The sequence below is a fragment of the Nycticebus coucang genome, chromosome 8 (genome assembly GCF_027406575.1).
Source record: "Nycticebus coucang isolate mNycCou1 chromosome 8, mNycCou1.pri, whole genome shotgun sequence".
In the NCBI taxonomy this organism is placed as follows: Eukaryota; Metazoa; Chordata; class Mammalia; order Primates; family Lorisidae; genus Nycticebus; species Nycticebus coucang.
Genome location: NC_069787.1, coordinates 96,798,782 through 96,814,410, shown reverse-complemented (window position 1 = coordinate 96,814,410; position 15,629 = coordinate 96,798,782). Strand labels below are relative to the sequence as shown.

Genomic DNA, 15,629 nt, shown 5'->3' with positions numbered 1-15,629 from the left:
AGAGCTTGTTTTCATTATGACTTGAATATTTAGGCTTGATGAGTGTCCATGGTTACCCCTTGTACCACACATAACATTATCTGAAAGGTTCAAAAGTTAAATTTCCCTTTTTAATTATTTTCTTTGCTTGGTCATCTCTTTTCTGCTCCATCCTCACCTTTGCTTGTCTGTGTTCATTTATTATTTTATTTTTTATTTGTTTGTTTTGCTTCCTTAGGCTAAGCCATGACTACAGTAGTGGTACATGTGGACTCCAAAGCCGAGCTCACTACCCTGCTGGAGCAGTGGGAAAAGGAACATGGCAGTGGGCAGGATATGGTACCTATCCTTACCAGGTATGAATAATTAAGGGTTTTGTAAAAAAAAAAACTAGTTTAATAAAAAACTTCATACACAACTTATACTAGTTTGTCTTTTTTTAATACAAAAAAACTAGTCTAAAAAAGCAAAAATTTGTGTGGAGAATAGGTATAGGAATATTTTTATCTTGACTAAATTCTAAATCCATTTTTTTCTTCTCTTGGAACTAGACTTTTCTAAGCAAGATGGCTCATGCCTTAATCCTAGCACTTTGGGAGGCTAAAGCAGGTGGATTACTTGAGCTCAGGAGTTCACACCAGCCTGAGCAAGAGCCAGACCCCTTTTGTACTAAAAATAGAAAAACTAGGTGTTGTGGCAGGTGCCTGTAGTCCCTCCTACTGGGGAGGCTGAGGCAAGAGGATCACTTGAGTGCAAGACTTTGAAGTTGCTGTGAGCTATGATGCCATGGGACTGTACCCAGTGCACAGTGAGACTCTGTCTCCAAAATAAATAAATAAATAAAAACTAGTTTTTATCTCTCTACTTTTTGAAGTTCTTTAATTTTCTTTTTTTTTTTTTGTGGTTTTTTGGCCGGGGCTGGGTTTGAACCCGCCACCTCCGGCATATGGGACCGGCGCCCTACTCCTTGAGCCACAGGCGCCGCCCTGAAGTTCTTTAATTTTCTTATTTTACTTTCTTTTCAGGCCTTTTGTCCTCATTATCTTTCATAGGTTCTTCTGCATGTTCCTTAACTTCAGGCTTTTATTTGTGGTTCTTTTTTTTTTTTAGAGACAGAGTCTCACTTTATTGTCCTCTGGTAGAATGCTGTGGTGTCACAGCTCACAGCAATCTCCAACTCCTGGGCTTAGGCAATTCTCTTGTCTCAGCCTCCTGATCAGCTGGGACTACAGGCATCTGCCACAACACCTTGCTATTTTTTTTTTTTTGGCCGGGGCTGGGTTCAAACCCGCCACCCTCCGTATATGGGTCCAGCGCCCTACCCACTGAGCCACAGGTGCCGCCCTTATTTGTGGTTCTTGTCTCTTTTTTTAAATAACTTTTAACTTTAACTTTTCTCACTTTAAATAGTCTACATAGCTATCTATGTAGCTATCATTCCTATTCATGATTTCAACCATTATCCTGTGTCAATTTTTAAATCTTTATTTCTACTTCAACATCTTCTTTTTAAAAAATTTCGGGCTCGTTTCTCAGATGCTTGGTATACATATCTTTACCTGGCTTTTCCACAGATACCTGAAATATGCCATGTCCAAGATAGAGCTTATTATTTTCATCTCTGTATCCTTTCTTATTCACAACTTACACTTTTTGTACTCACTGCCTTGGATTAAACTAAATTGTTTTAAACTAAAAAATCGAGAGTCGCCTTCGTCAATGTATCCTTTTATCAATATAGTCTCAGTTCCCAAGCCCTGGGAATTTCTGCTTCCTCCTCTTTCTCTATCACTACTACTGCTTTCTTCATTAGATATTAATCATATCTTTATTGGCCCATTAGGCAGTGTGCCATATTTCCCTGTTTCTAGTGTGTCTACCCCCTTATTCAGAGATTCATCTTTCTTGTACACAAGTCTGATTTTCATATTTCTCATAATTCTTCTCTGTCTCCTTTTTTCCTGTAAAGTAAAATGTAAACTTTTAGTGTGGGCTATGAGGTTATTTACAGTGTAGCTCCTACCTCCTTTTTTGCCTTATGGTACTGGTGGTACCGATTGTCTTTTGTGAGGAATGGTATATTTTTTTTTTTTTTTGCAGTTTTTGGCTGGGGCTGGATTTGAACCTGCCACCTCTGGCATATGGAGCTGGTGCCCTACCCCTTTGAGCCACACGCCCTGCCCAAGGAATGATATACTTTTTAATGTGTAGTTTTACACTTGCTGTTTCTTTGGTATGGAATGCCTTTCCTTGGCATGCTTGCTTGTCAAGCTCCAGTGCTTTCAAGAAGTGGTTCAAAAATCATGTTTGTAAAACCTTTCCTGACTTTGGCTTCCCTAGTAGGGTTGAGCACCCCCTTTATTTTAATATTTCTATCATTCATTCATTCATATACATGTGTCATAAGCTTCTCCCATTATTATTCTTACCACATTGTATTATAATTGTTTTTTATTTTTTTTTGTAGAGACAGAGTCTCACTTTATGGCCCTCGGTAGAGTGCCATGGCATCACACAGCTTACAGCAACCTCCAACTCCTGGGCTTAAGCGATTCTCTTGACTCAGCCTCCCGAGTAGCTGGGACTACAGGCGCCTGCCACAACGCCCGGCTATTTTTTGGTTGCAGTTCAGCCGGGGCCGGGTTTGAACCCGCCACCCTCGGTATATGGGGCCGGCGCCTTACCGACTGAGCCACAGGCACCGCCCTATAATTGTTTTTTACATGTGCCTTCTCACTAACTTGTAAACCTCTTGAGGGAAGGGACTATATCTTTTTTTTTTTTCGTTCTATTTATTTATTTTTGAGGCAGAGTCTCACTGTTGCCCAGGCTAGAGTGCAGTGGCGTCATCATAGCTTGCTGCAAGCTTGTGGCCTCAAACTCCTGGATTCAAGCAGTCCTCCTGCCTTATCCTTCCAAGGAGCTGGGACTACAAGTTTTATTTTTTTAAAGATGGGGTCTTCCTCTGTTGCTCAGACTGGAGCACATTAGTGCAATCTTAGCTCACTGCAACCTTGGAATGTTTGGGCTCAGGTGATCCTCCTGCTTCAGCCTCTCAAGCAGCTGGGATTACAGGTGTGTACTACCATGCCTGGCTTTATTTATTTATTTAGTTTTTGAGATGTAATTCATATACTGCAAAGTATTCTGCTTGATGGATTCTTTTCTTGTACCATCATACGGATGAACTTACAGAACTTGAGTATCAAAAGGCTCCCTTCTTCCCCATATCAGTCAATATCTATTCTGAGTTGTTTTTCCTATTTTTGATTCCCACTTTTTTTAGTAAGAACATGTAATTCGCTACCACACATGTCAGACTTTGTTCTAGTTAAATGCAGGGAAACTCTGTAAGGTAGGGATTATTCTCATTTTACAGGTACAGAGAAGTTAAATAGCTTGGTGAACTTCTCACAGTTAACTGGAAGAGCTCTGATTTGAACTGGCAATCTGGCTGTGGAATCCACATTTTTAACTAATGTGCTATATTACTTAGTTTCAACTGAGGATACTAGTAGAATTTATAATAAGTAATTCTAAATATGCAGGTGGCCGCACTGTATTTTGTGTGTATTTCCAGTTAGATGGAAGAGCTCTGATTTGGACCCTGGTAATCTGGCTGTGGAATCCACATTTTTAACTGATGTGCTATATTACTTAGTTTCAACTGAGGATACTAGGAGATTTTATAATAAGTAATTCTAAATATGCAGGTGGCTGCCCTGTATTTTGTGTGATTGCCTTTTATGGTATTGAGAATTTTCAGAATTTATAGGATTGGAAAAGAGAGAAATATTTCTGAGGTGTGATGAGAATGGGCCAAGAGTTTTTGCAACAAGTTTAACCATTAAGACTAGAAAATAGAGCTGGGTGCATTCATGCCTATAATCCTAGCACTCGGGGAGGCTGAGGCGGGTGGATTGCTTGAGCTCAGGAGTTTGAGACCAGCCTGAGCAAGATCGAGACCCACTAAAAATAGAAAAACTTGAGGCAAGAAGATTGCTTTAGCCAAGGTTGGAGGCTGCTGTTAGCTGTGACACCACGACATTCTACCCAGGGCAACAGCTTGAGACTATCTGAAAAAAAAAAAAAAAAAAAAATAGAAAATAGGGTTTTCTGAAAATAGTGTAAGAGAGTTTAAGATAGCATGTTAGATATTGGAGAGTATGATAGCTTTGTATTTGATTATCATTGTAATTAAAATTAGTCTTGCTTAGAGTATTCAAAAGTAATTTTTCTTGTTTTATCAAGAATGCATGAATAGGGCGGTGCCTGTAACTCAGTGGGTAGGGTGCTAGCCACATACACCCAGGCTGGCGGGTTCGAACCCGGCTCGGGCCAGCTAAACAATGACAACTGCAACAAAAAAAATAGCTGGGTGTTGTGGTAGGCGCCTGTAGTCACAGCTACTTGGGAGACTGAGGCAAGAGAATTGCTTAAGCCCAAGAGTTTGAGATTGCTGTGAGCTGTGATGCCATGGCACTCTACTGAGGGCGACATAATGAGACTCTGTCTCAAAAACAAAATAAAAAGGAATTATTGATGCATGTGACAACATTGATGATTCTCAAAACATGCTAGGCAAAAGAAACTAATATGGAGTATGATTCCATTCATATGAAACTCTGGAACAAGATGGGTGTGCTGGCAGTCCCAGCTACTTGAGAGGCTCAGGCAAGAGGAATGCTTGAGGCCAGGTGTTCGTGACCACAATGTACTATGATCGTGCCTATGAAAAGCCATTGTACTCCAGCCTGGGCAACATAGTGCGATGTCTGCCTCTTAAGAAAAAGGTGGTTGAGTATGATGACTCATACCTGTAATCCTAGCATTCTGGGAGGCTGAGGTCGGAGGATAGCTGGAGGTCAGGAGTTCAAGACCAGCCTGAGCAAGAGTGTGACCCTGTGTCTACCAAAAATAGAAAAATTAGACCTGAGTGGTGGTGCATGCCTATAGTCTCAGCTACTTGGAAGTTTGAGGCAGGAGGATTGCTTGCAGGAGTTTGAGGTTGCAGTGACTACATCATCTCTAGCCTAGGTGACAGACTGAGATTGTGTCTGAAAATAAAATGAAAAAAGTTCTGGGATAGGCAAAACTCATCTGTTGGCTGGGTGCCGTGGCTCACACCTGTAATCCTAGCACTCTGGGAGGTCGAGGTAGGTAGATCACGTGAGATTAGGAGTTCAAGATCAGCCTGTGCAAGAATGAGACCCTGGAGACCCTGTCTCTACTAAAAATTAAAAACAAAAACCCAACTGGGCTGGTGGCATGTGCCTGTAGTCCCAGCTACTGGGGAGGCTGAGGCAAGAGGATTACTTGAGCAAGGAGTTTGAGGTGACACCACAGCACTCTATTCAGAGCAACAGAGTGAGACTGTCTCAAAACAAAAAACTCATCTGTAAGAGAAAGCAGATGAATAGTTAGCAGAAGTGAGAAGTGGAAGCTCAGGTGAGAGGAAGAGCATTACAAAGCTGAGGTAACAGCACTAACTTTGATGTAGGAATGAAAGTTCTTGGGTTCTTTGAAAGGTGATGACTGAAGCTTAACAAAGAAGTAGAGTTGAAGAGGTGGTCAGGAAGCAGGCAGAAGCCAGATGATTGTAGGCTATGCTATTGCTTGGGTTTAATTCAAGGTTTTGTGGTCATTCATTGGAAGTTGGAGAATGTATCAGGTGAAGCATGCAAGCAGGAAACAAGGAGACTGGTGTTGATGGTGGTTTGGATAAAGGTAGGAGTGGTTAAGTTTTTATTTATATTTATTTAGACTAGTCAAGTGCAGTAGTGAGAAGGGGGGAGTAGAACAAGGAGTTCAATCTGTAACTGACTGAACAATCAGATGAGATAACACACTGCCTTTGGACTAACCATGGTTAAGTTTTAAAATGATTGGAGTTAGAAGGTATATTGTAAGTCGAGTATCAGAAATTGTGGAGGAGGAGAAGGAAAGGAAGATTTTAATGATGACTCCTAGGTTTTTAGCTTCTGAGGCAATAGTAGCGCTATTTTTGAGGTAGTGCAAAGTTTGGGAGTGGAAATTGTTTTCTGAGATTTATTTAGATCTCTGTGTCCTTCAGAAAAATAGCCTTGTTCTAATGCTTTTATTTTATACCTTGGCTTTTGGATTCACTGTTGTAGGTGGTGATGCATTTTTGTACACTTACCAGAGTTCACACCTTCTTCCCTTTGTGCTAGGATGTCTGAATTGATTGAAAAAGAAACTGAAGAATACCGTAAAGGGGATCCAGACCCATTTGATGATCGACATCCCGGTAAGACGTGGTACTATTAAGGTTGGGTGTTTTTTTTTTTTTTAGAAAAGAAAATTGCTAATAGGATCATTTTCAATTGAAATAGTATCTTCTGTGATATGTTTTAAAACCTTTTATTTTTTAAAATATTGCTCAAACTGGAGGCAGTGAAGAAAAATTAATTTCTGGGAAAACTGAAATATTTATGGTATTTATAGTTTAAATAGAACACAGCTAACTTAAAGGAACTAAATTAATTAGGTTTACTTTATTTAACTCATTTGGTATGAATACAGAATCTGAAGAGAAAAATATTCTTCCTTTTTGCCTTTTAAAAACCATTAAACCAAAAGGTATTTTCCTCTGTGCCTTCCTCTTTCTAACAATGGTTATCCTTTTAGGGACAGGAAAATAAAGTTGAGAATGCATTCAGTGCTTTGCTTTTAGTTGATACTTGAAACCTTGAAGAGTAAACAGACTTCTTGATGTCTGTTTAGTGTCCTGATAGGTAAAATATGCTGTCTTGTGTTCATTTGGTTTTATTTTGGTCTAATTAGAGCCATGACAACTCTGCCTGGTTCAACATGGAATTTGTTATAATGCACAGTTATGTGGGAGTTGAGACTTCACCATTTTATGTTTTCTCTTAAGTAGCGGGCAAAGCTTAAGTCTTGTATGGACCTACACTGTATATAAACTCTAGCCAGAAGCAGTCCTTTGTGGAGAGGAGTCTGAAGTTTTGTGTATGGAAAGATAGTAGGAATGAGTGAGAGTTATAAAAACAAGAACATTGTATATTCAATTGAATGTTCCAGGGATTATTGCTATTTCTTAGGCTTTTGTTTTCAAATGTAAGTAAATTAGGCATTTCAAATTGAGGGGCTAGTTATTTATATGATGTTACTTGCTGCTTTTGTCCTAGACATCCCTATTTGTGACTTCAGAGAAAATATTCACTGTTTAACCCATATGTTCATTAAGGCAATTAACATGAAGCTATATGAAAATGAATATGAAATCACAGATTAAGCTTATGTATAGGATTATGAAAAATATTAAAAGAGTTGATCATGATTTTTGCCATTACCTTGGAAAGATGAAATGGTAATAATAAAGGGAGAGACAGAATATGTCATTTTTTTCAGTAGAAACTTAACAAAGGAATTTTTTTCTTCCCTGTCTCTTAATGTTGAGCAGTATTTGTCATTGGTATAATTTTTTTTTGAGACAGAGTCTCACTATGTCACCCTCAGTAGAGTGCTGTGGCATCACAGCTCACATCAACCTCAAACTCTTGGGCTTAAGCGATTCTTGTGCCTTAGCCTCCCAAGTAGCTGGGACTACAGGCATCCACCACAACACCCAGCTATTTGTTGTTGTTGTTGTTGCAGTTGTCATTGTTGTTTTAGCTGGCAGGCTGGGTTTGAACCCACTAGCCTTGGCATTATGTGGCCGGCACCACCCAAATTTATTATTTTTTTTATTAATTTATTCTTGGAGACAATCTCATTCTGTCGCCTTGGGTAGAGTGCTATGGCTCACAGTAACTGCAAACTCTTGGCTCAACCTCCCCAATAGCTGGGACTACAGGCATGCATCACAACACCTGGCTTGTTTTTCCATTTTTAGTAGAGACAGGGATCTCTCTCTTGCTTAGGGTGGTCTCCGACTCCTTAAGCTCAAGCATTCTACCCTCCTCAGCCTCCCAGAGTTGCTAGTATTATAGGCGTGAGCCACCTTGCTCAGCCTTAACTTTTCTTTTTGTGAATTACTTTGGAATATTATTTACAGCTTGATAAAAATTTCATGTCAGCAGCTCACAGCTTACTTTCATCCTATATTGTATGCTTTGACTAAAATTTTCACTTTAATGCTCTGAAAGGAAATTAAAAAAATAGATGGTATCTTTTTAAAAAGTAAAACAATAATTCTTCAAGTCGTTAATTCATTATCTTACCTATGACCTATGTAATGAGTAGACCCTAGGTCCCTGGACTTCTCTCTTTCCACAAGAAATAGGAAGTTAAGATGGCCAAGGTTACTGTATTTGTAGGGTTGATGCTTCCTTAGTGGGATTCACCTCCCTCACCCTGACCAAGGATGTCCTTACAAGTTTGAGGATGCATCTGCTGTTGTTGTTATGTAGTTGAAGGAGAGGTTGGACTTGGAGCCTGTCTTCTCCAGGCCACTCATCAAAAGAACCATGCTTCCTACCTTTCTGTGGCTGGGAAGTCCAGGGTTTTCTTTTCTCTTAGGTTCCTTTATGATTCTTTTGTAGACCTTGAATACCCTTGGTGGTGCTGGTGGGGACCAGCTCATTTATTTAATTGATTATTGCTGTGTAGGCAATATTCTAGGAGGTGGAAAAGTTAGATAGCAGTGCCTCATATTTTTATATTGTCACTTTTATTTTTTATTTTTTTTTATTTTTGTAGAGACAGAGTCTCACTTTATGGCCCACAGTAGAGTGCCATGGCATCACACAGCTCACAGCAACCTCCAACTCCTGGGCTCCAGCGGTCTCTTGCCTCAGCCTCCCGAGTAGCTGGGACTACAGGCGCCCGCCACAACGCCCAGCTATTTTTTGGTTGCAGTTCAGCCGGGGCCGGGCTTGAACTCGCCACCCTCGGTATATGGGGCCGGTGCCTTACCGACTGAGCCACAGGCGCCACCTATATTGTCACTTTTAATTTTAAAGAATGTTGCTTATGAAATCTAATCATCCATTACAGGTATCTTTTGTTCCTGTTTATTTTTGCTTGCATTTTATTAGTGCTTATAACAGCCCAGGTGCCTTTCCAGAGGTCTAAGTTGCTTGATTGGGATGACTTACTCATTCCTTTGTTTGTTCCTTCCCTCTTCTTTTGGTAGGTCGAGCTGATCCAGAGTGTATGCTGGGCCACTTGCTGAGAATACTCTTCAAGAATGATGATTTCATGAATGCAGTAGGTTTGCTTCTACTTTTTTCCAGAGATTATTAGTAGATACTACTGTTACTATCTTTTGTAAATAGTTTACACTTTCTCCTAAGACCTTGACAAAGTTGGGAGTAGGTGGGTAGATTTTTTTATTTGTTATTGATTCAGTTGAAATAAGAGTAATCAAGTCATGAACCTTTTATTTGCCCAGGTCTTGGTTGTGGCCAAAATGTTTTCTCTTTGGTGGGTACTTCGTTTGGTTGAATGTTAGTAAGGGATCCCAAGGCATCTTTGCTTATTCATAGGTGAGGTGATTTTGAGTTTGGGAATAAAGGAGTCCTCTTGGGTTCTTGAATGGAGTAATAAGAGTGATGCATATGATATGATCTGCACTGACAGTGTGATGTGTGCGTTGGGCACATAGAAGGATAGAAAGGTGCTTTCTCTCTATCTCAGGGCTGTTGTGAGAAGTAATTGAGAATATATTTATTTCACATATAGTTTCTGAACATAGTAATTGCTTAGTAAATTGTGGCTGTTAGGTTTGTTTTTGGAGGTGGGATGGCATGATGTTTGAAAGCATGGACTTTGGGGTGTATGTTTTGGGCTTACATACAACTCTACTGTTCACTGACAGTTTGATCTTTGGGTGAGTGCCTTAAGCCTCTTCCAGCTTTATTTTCTCCAAGCCTATTTTCCTAGTCTGTACAATGGATATAATAGCACTTACAATGTTTTTTGTAATCCTTGTGTGAAATGAAGCTTTTAAATGCTTGTCACAGAGCATGGCAGATAATGAGGGCTCAGTGAATATTAGCTATTATTATTATCAGTATTGTATTGACTCCCAAATTTCTTTCTTTCTTTTTTTTTTCTTTTGTTGCAGTTGTTGTTTAGCTGGCCTGGGGTGGGTTCCAACCCACCACCCTTGGTGTGCGTGGCTGGCGCAGTAACCACTGTGCTATGGGCGCCGAGCCCCAAATTTATTTCTGTATCACCAGTGTATCTTTCTAGCTTCATATCATTTCTAACACTTTTCTGGACATTCCCACTTGGGTGTCTCCTACAACCATCTTGAATTCCATGTGTCTAACCATTCCACAGTCTGCTTCTCTTTTTCTGTAGCTCAGTAATGATGTCTTTGTCTAGTAAACTAAGTTATCCTTTAACTTTTCCAATCCAATTTTTCTCCTACCCACATATTTCCTCGGTTTTACTGTTTTGCTTCGTTTGTTTTGTTTTGTTTTTGAGGCAGAGTCTCACTCTGTCACCATAGGGTTGAGTGCTGTGGGGTCATAGCTCACAGCAACTTCAAACTCTTAGTCTCAAACTGTCCTTTTGTCTTAGCCTCCTGAGTAGCTGATACTACAGGTGCCCACCACAGTGCCTGGCTAGTTTTTCTGTTTTTCAGTATATATGGGGTCTCACTTTTGCTCAGGCTGGTCTCAAACTCCTGAACTCCAGTGATCCACTTGCCTCGGCCTTCCAGAGTGCTAGGATTACAGGCGTTAGCCATCTTGCCTGGCCCCCAGCTCTTTATTTATTTTGGATGGGATAGAGGTTGGTGGATTACTTGTAATTATCCTATAGTTTTAAAAGAGATAAACATAAATTTGAGTTCACCTGATGATTTTATTATGTATTTTAGGTTACATAAAACAATTATAGTGCTTTTGTTTATGATTTTTTTGAGTGTGATAACTCTTGAAGCAATATCCAGGATGAATTCCAGGCTTACTCTTGCATGTCTCACAGTAGACCTTCCACCTTTCTCATTTCTTCTGCTGCAAACCATGCAGTCCTTTGTTGATTTTTTTCATTTTGCATTATAAAATGTGTCTTCTTGAGCGGCGCCTGTGGCTCAAGCAGTAGGGCGCCGGTCCCATATGCCTGAGGTGGCAGGTTCAAACCTAGCCCCGGCCAAAAATCAAAAAAAAAAACCACCCCCCAAAAAAATAAAATGCGTCTTCTCATTTAGCCTTTCCTTGGTGTCCAATGATGATGGTCTTCCTTTCTTTCTTGAATTTTTGTTGCTCACATTGCTCACAAGGTGAGTAATGAGATTTCTCCTGTGAGAAGTGTGTGTGTACTTTTTCTCCACTCTTATTTATTTATTTTATTTTGAGACAGTCTCACTTTCTTGCCTCTGATAGAGTGCTGTGGCGTCATAGCTCACAGCAGCCTCAAACTCTGGGCTCCAGTGATCCTCTTGCTTCAGCCTCCCAGGCAGCTGGGACTACAGGAACCTGCCACAATGCCCGGCTATTTTTTTGAGATGGGGTCTTGTTCTTGCTTAGGCTGGACTGGAACTTCTGAGCTCAAGCAGTTCACCTGCCTCGGCCTCCCAGAGTTTTGGGATTATAGGCATGAGACATTGCTCCTGGCCCACTCTCTTCTTATTTAATGAGTAAAGGATGCAGCTGTTCAGAACTGCAATATCCATTAGCCAGAAGAATAATTTTTTTCCCACCATTTCTAGGATCTCCTTATATTTAAATCCATAACATTCTCTGTCCCCTCTTCCTATAGATTTTGTGTGTTCTAAAATAACTGTCGGTTTTTCACACTGAACAGGCTGTTTCTTCCTATAATTAGTGATAAACTGTGTTTGAGGACCAAAGAGTGTACTGAACATTGTCACTAACTTCTTGTTAAGGAATGAGAAGAACATTATTTTCATACCACATCAATAGGCACATAATTCATATTCCTAAAGTTTCTTTTTTTTTAGATCACTTGGAAAATCCTTGAGAAACCATAAATGTTTTTGTTGTATGTATTTTCATTTTATGCAATTCCTGAGCAAGTTGAGGTCTTTTGTAGAACCTGTCAGTGTAGATATGATAGCCTGAACCACATTCATGTGCTTGCGAAACTTGTGCCAAATGAATCATAATTCAAGATGTAAATGGCAAATCCGGATGAATAAGACTTCCTGTTTTTGTCTTGCCATAATTGCCATACTAGGGAATGTGAGAAAACACATAACCATTCTTTCTCTCTCTTTTTTTTTTTTTTTTACATTTTCTTATGTTTCATTTTGATTTGGCAATACATCGCCTGGCTAAAACAATTTTTTTTTTTTTTTGAAACATAGTCTCAAGCTGTTGCCCTGGGTAGAGTGTCTTGGCGTCGTAGCTCACAGCAACCTCCAGCTCTTGGGCTCAAGTGATCCTCTTGCCTCAGTTTTTCTATCGTTATAGACATGGTCTCACTCTTTCTCAGGCTGGTATTGAACTCCTGAGCTCAAGCGATCCACCTGCCTTGGCTTTCCAGAGTGCTAGGATTACAGGTGTGGGCCACCACACTGGGCCCACATAACCATTTTCTAAATCACACAGACAAAAATTCGACAAAAGATATCATGTCAGACATCTTTCCTATTCTAGAGCAGAATAGGAAAATCATTATGTCGATGACATTGTCCCGCATAGGATTGGAAAGTGTTTATTCTGCAAACTCTCTTATTCCATGAACTTATAGATGTTATTGTTCCTGCTCAAACTTCACAAATCCCTCCATCTCCTTGTATCCTTTAGGCTGGACCTTAGTTTTGCCAGTACCGTCTCTTATTTGGTTATTGTAGTAGCCTCTTAACTTATTTCTCCCTGTCTTGTCCTACTCTAATCTAATTTTCTCTTTATAGTTCAGAAATCTTTCTAAAATGCAAAAACTGATCATGGTACCCTCTTATTTAAAAACCATTAATGGTTGTCTATTCCCCTGAAAATAAATTTTTTTTTTTTTTTTGACACAGAGTCTCACTATGTTGCCCTGGGTAGAGTGCCGTGGCGTCACAGTGCACAGCAACCTCAAAGTCTTGGGCTTAAGTGATTCTCTTGCCTCAGTCTCCCAAGCAGCTGGGACTATAGTGTCTGGCTACTTTTTGGTTGGTGTTGTCATTGTTTGGCAGGCCCGGGCTGGGTTCAAACCCGCTAGCTCTGGTGTATGTGACTGGCGCCCTAGCCGCTGAGCTATAGGTGCCAAGCCGCAAAGTAAGTTTTAAATTCCTTAGTGTGTTTGGGCGTGGTGGCTCACTCCTGTAATCCCAGGCTGGAGAATTGCTTGAGTTCAGGAGTTTGAGATTTATCTGAGAGAGAGTTAGACCCCAACTCATTAAAAAAGTGAAAAACCGGGTGGCGCCTGTGGCTCAAAGGAGTAGGGCGCCAGCCCCATATGCCGGAGGTGGTGGGTTCAAACCCAGCCAAAAACTGCAAAAAAAAAAAAAAAAAAAAGTGAAAAACCCAGCTGAGTGTCCTGGCAAGCGCCTGTAATCCCAGTGGCTTCTGGAGGCTGAGGCAGCAGGATGCCCTTAGCCAGAGTCTTGAGGTTGCAGTGGAACTCTGTCTCAACAAAAAAAACCCCAACAAAACAAATAAACAACAACAAAAAAAAACCTCAAGGAAATTAAAGAAACAACAACAAAGAAATAAAAAAATAATAAATGAAAAAGTTCTTTAGTGTGATATAAAAACCTAATCTGTCAGGTGGCGCCTGTGGCTCAGTCAGTAAGGCGCTGGCCCCATATACCAAGGGTGGTGGGTTCAAACCCGGCCCTGACCAAACTGTAGCAACAACAGAAAAATAGCCGGGCGTTGTGGTGGGCACCTGTAGTCCCAGCTACTCAGGAGGCTGAGGCAAGAGAATCACCTAAGCCCAGGGGTTGGAGGTTGCTGTGAGCTGTGTGATGCCATGGCACTCTACCACGGGCGATAAAGGGAGACTCTGTCTCTACAAAAAAAAAATAACCTAATCTGTCTTTGGACTATGGTCTCTACAGCTCTAGCGCTTCCCCTTTGGCCTTCTTCTTCTCTTCTTAGTTATTTCCTACTTGTCTTTTATATTCTGCCTTGGCATCCCTTCCTCTGATTCCTTTGCAGGGATTAGGTGGAGATATCATAAAATATAAGTGTACAAGATAACTTGTACATGCATGATATTTTGTTTTTCCAACTGTCACCTCTATTGGATTATGAATTTTTTTTTTAAACATAGTCTCACTCTATTATACCAGGTAAAGTGCAGTGGCATCATCTTAGCTAACTGCATTCTTCAATTCCTGTGCTCAAGCCATCCTCCTGCTTCAGCCTCCTGAGTATCTGGGACTATAGGTTTATAGTTATCATGCCCTGCTAACATTTCTGTTTTTAGTAGAGATGGGTCTCATTCTTGCTCAGGTGATCTTCCCACCTCAGCCTCCCAGAATGCCAGGATTACAGGCATGACCCACTGTGCCTGGCTATGAGGCTTTTGATGGTGGGTTTATGTCTGCAATTATTTATTCTATACCCAGGACAGAACATAATACCACTTAGTAGTAGAGAGCCAGGAAATGCTACTGGGTAAGTGGCAAGCAAAAATTTTATTAATAAGGGCCTGGTGGAATGGTTCATACCTGCAATCCTAGCACTCTGGGAGGCAGAGGTGGTGGATTGCTTGAGCTCAGGAAATTTGAGACTAGCCTGAGCAAGAGTGAGATCCTGTCTTTTACTAAAAACAGAAAAAACTAAAAAAAAAAAAAACAACCAAAAAACTAGCCAGGCATAGCAGTACATGTTTATAGTCCCAGCTACTTGGGAGGCAGAGGCAAGATCATTTGAACTGAAGAGTTTGAGGTTGGGGTGAGCTATGATGATGCCATGAACCTCTAGCCTGGGGCAACATAGTGAGACTCTATCTCAAAAAAAAAAAAAATAACGGGGCCTGGTGTGGTGACTCATGCTTATAATTTTGGGAGGCTGAGGTAGGAGGATTGCTTGAGGCCAGGAGACAAGCCTGAGCAAGAGCAAAACCTTATCTCTATAAAAAATAGAAAAATTGGCCGGGCCTGATGGCTCAAGCCTGTAATCCTAGCACTCTGGAAGGTCCAGGCAGGTGAATTGTCTGAGCTCACAGGTTCCAGACCAGCCTGAGCAAGAGCAAGACCCCCCTCTCTAAAAATAGCTGTGCGTTATGGCGGGTGCATGTAGTTCCAGCTACATGGGAGACTGAGGCAAGAGAATTGCTTGAGCCCATTAGTTTGAGATTGCTGTGAGCCATGACACCATGGCACTCTATGAAGGGCGACAAAGTGAGATTCTGTCTCAAAAAAAAAAAAAAAAAAGAAAAGTTATCTGAGCAATGGTGGCACATGCTTATAGTCCCAGGTACTTGGGAGGCTGAGGTAAGAGTATGCCTGGAACCCAGGAGTTTGCAGTAAACTAAGATAACATCACTGTACTCTAGCCTGGGCAACAGAGTGAGATGCTGTCTCAAAAAGAAAAAGGTACATTTTGGGAATATGTTAAGGATTTATTAGATGTCTTTAATTTGGGTTGAATTTCAGATGAAAAGTATTTTTATTTTTACAGCTGGTGAATGCATATGTGATGACAAGCCGAGAGCCCCCTTTGAACACTGCAGCTTGCAGACTCCTATTGGACATCATGCCAGGGTTGGAAACTGCTGTTGTCTTTCAAGAAAAGGTACATAGTTAAAAGAAAACC

The 15,629-nt window shown here is 40.7% G+C and overlaps 1 protein-coding gene across 1 annotated transcript in view; it reads left to right on the top strand.

Annotated features, from left to right (window-relative positions):
- The window catches only part of DCAF1 (DDB1 and CUL4 associated factor 1), a 79,869-nt gene that overhangs the window by 8,211 nt on the left and 56,029 nt on the right, over window positions 1–15,629 (top strand). Inside the window, exons 2-5 of the mRNA XM_053600722.1 lie at window positions 218–335; window positions 6,171–6,247; window positions 9,098–9,171; window positions 15,495–15,608. Of these exons, the coding sequence (XP_053456697.1) occupies window positions 226–335; window positions 6,171–6,247; window positions 9,098–9,171; window positions 15,495–15,608 (375 nt within the window). The 5' untranslated portion in view covers window positions 218–225. The remainder of the gene's footprint in view (window positions 1–217; window positions 336–6,170; window positions 6,248–9,097; window positions 9,172–15,494; window positions 15,609–15,629) is intronic.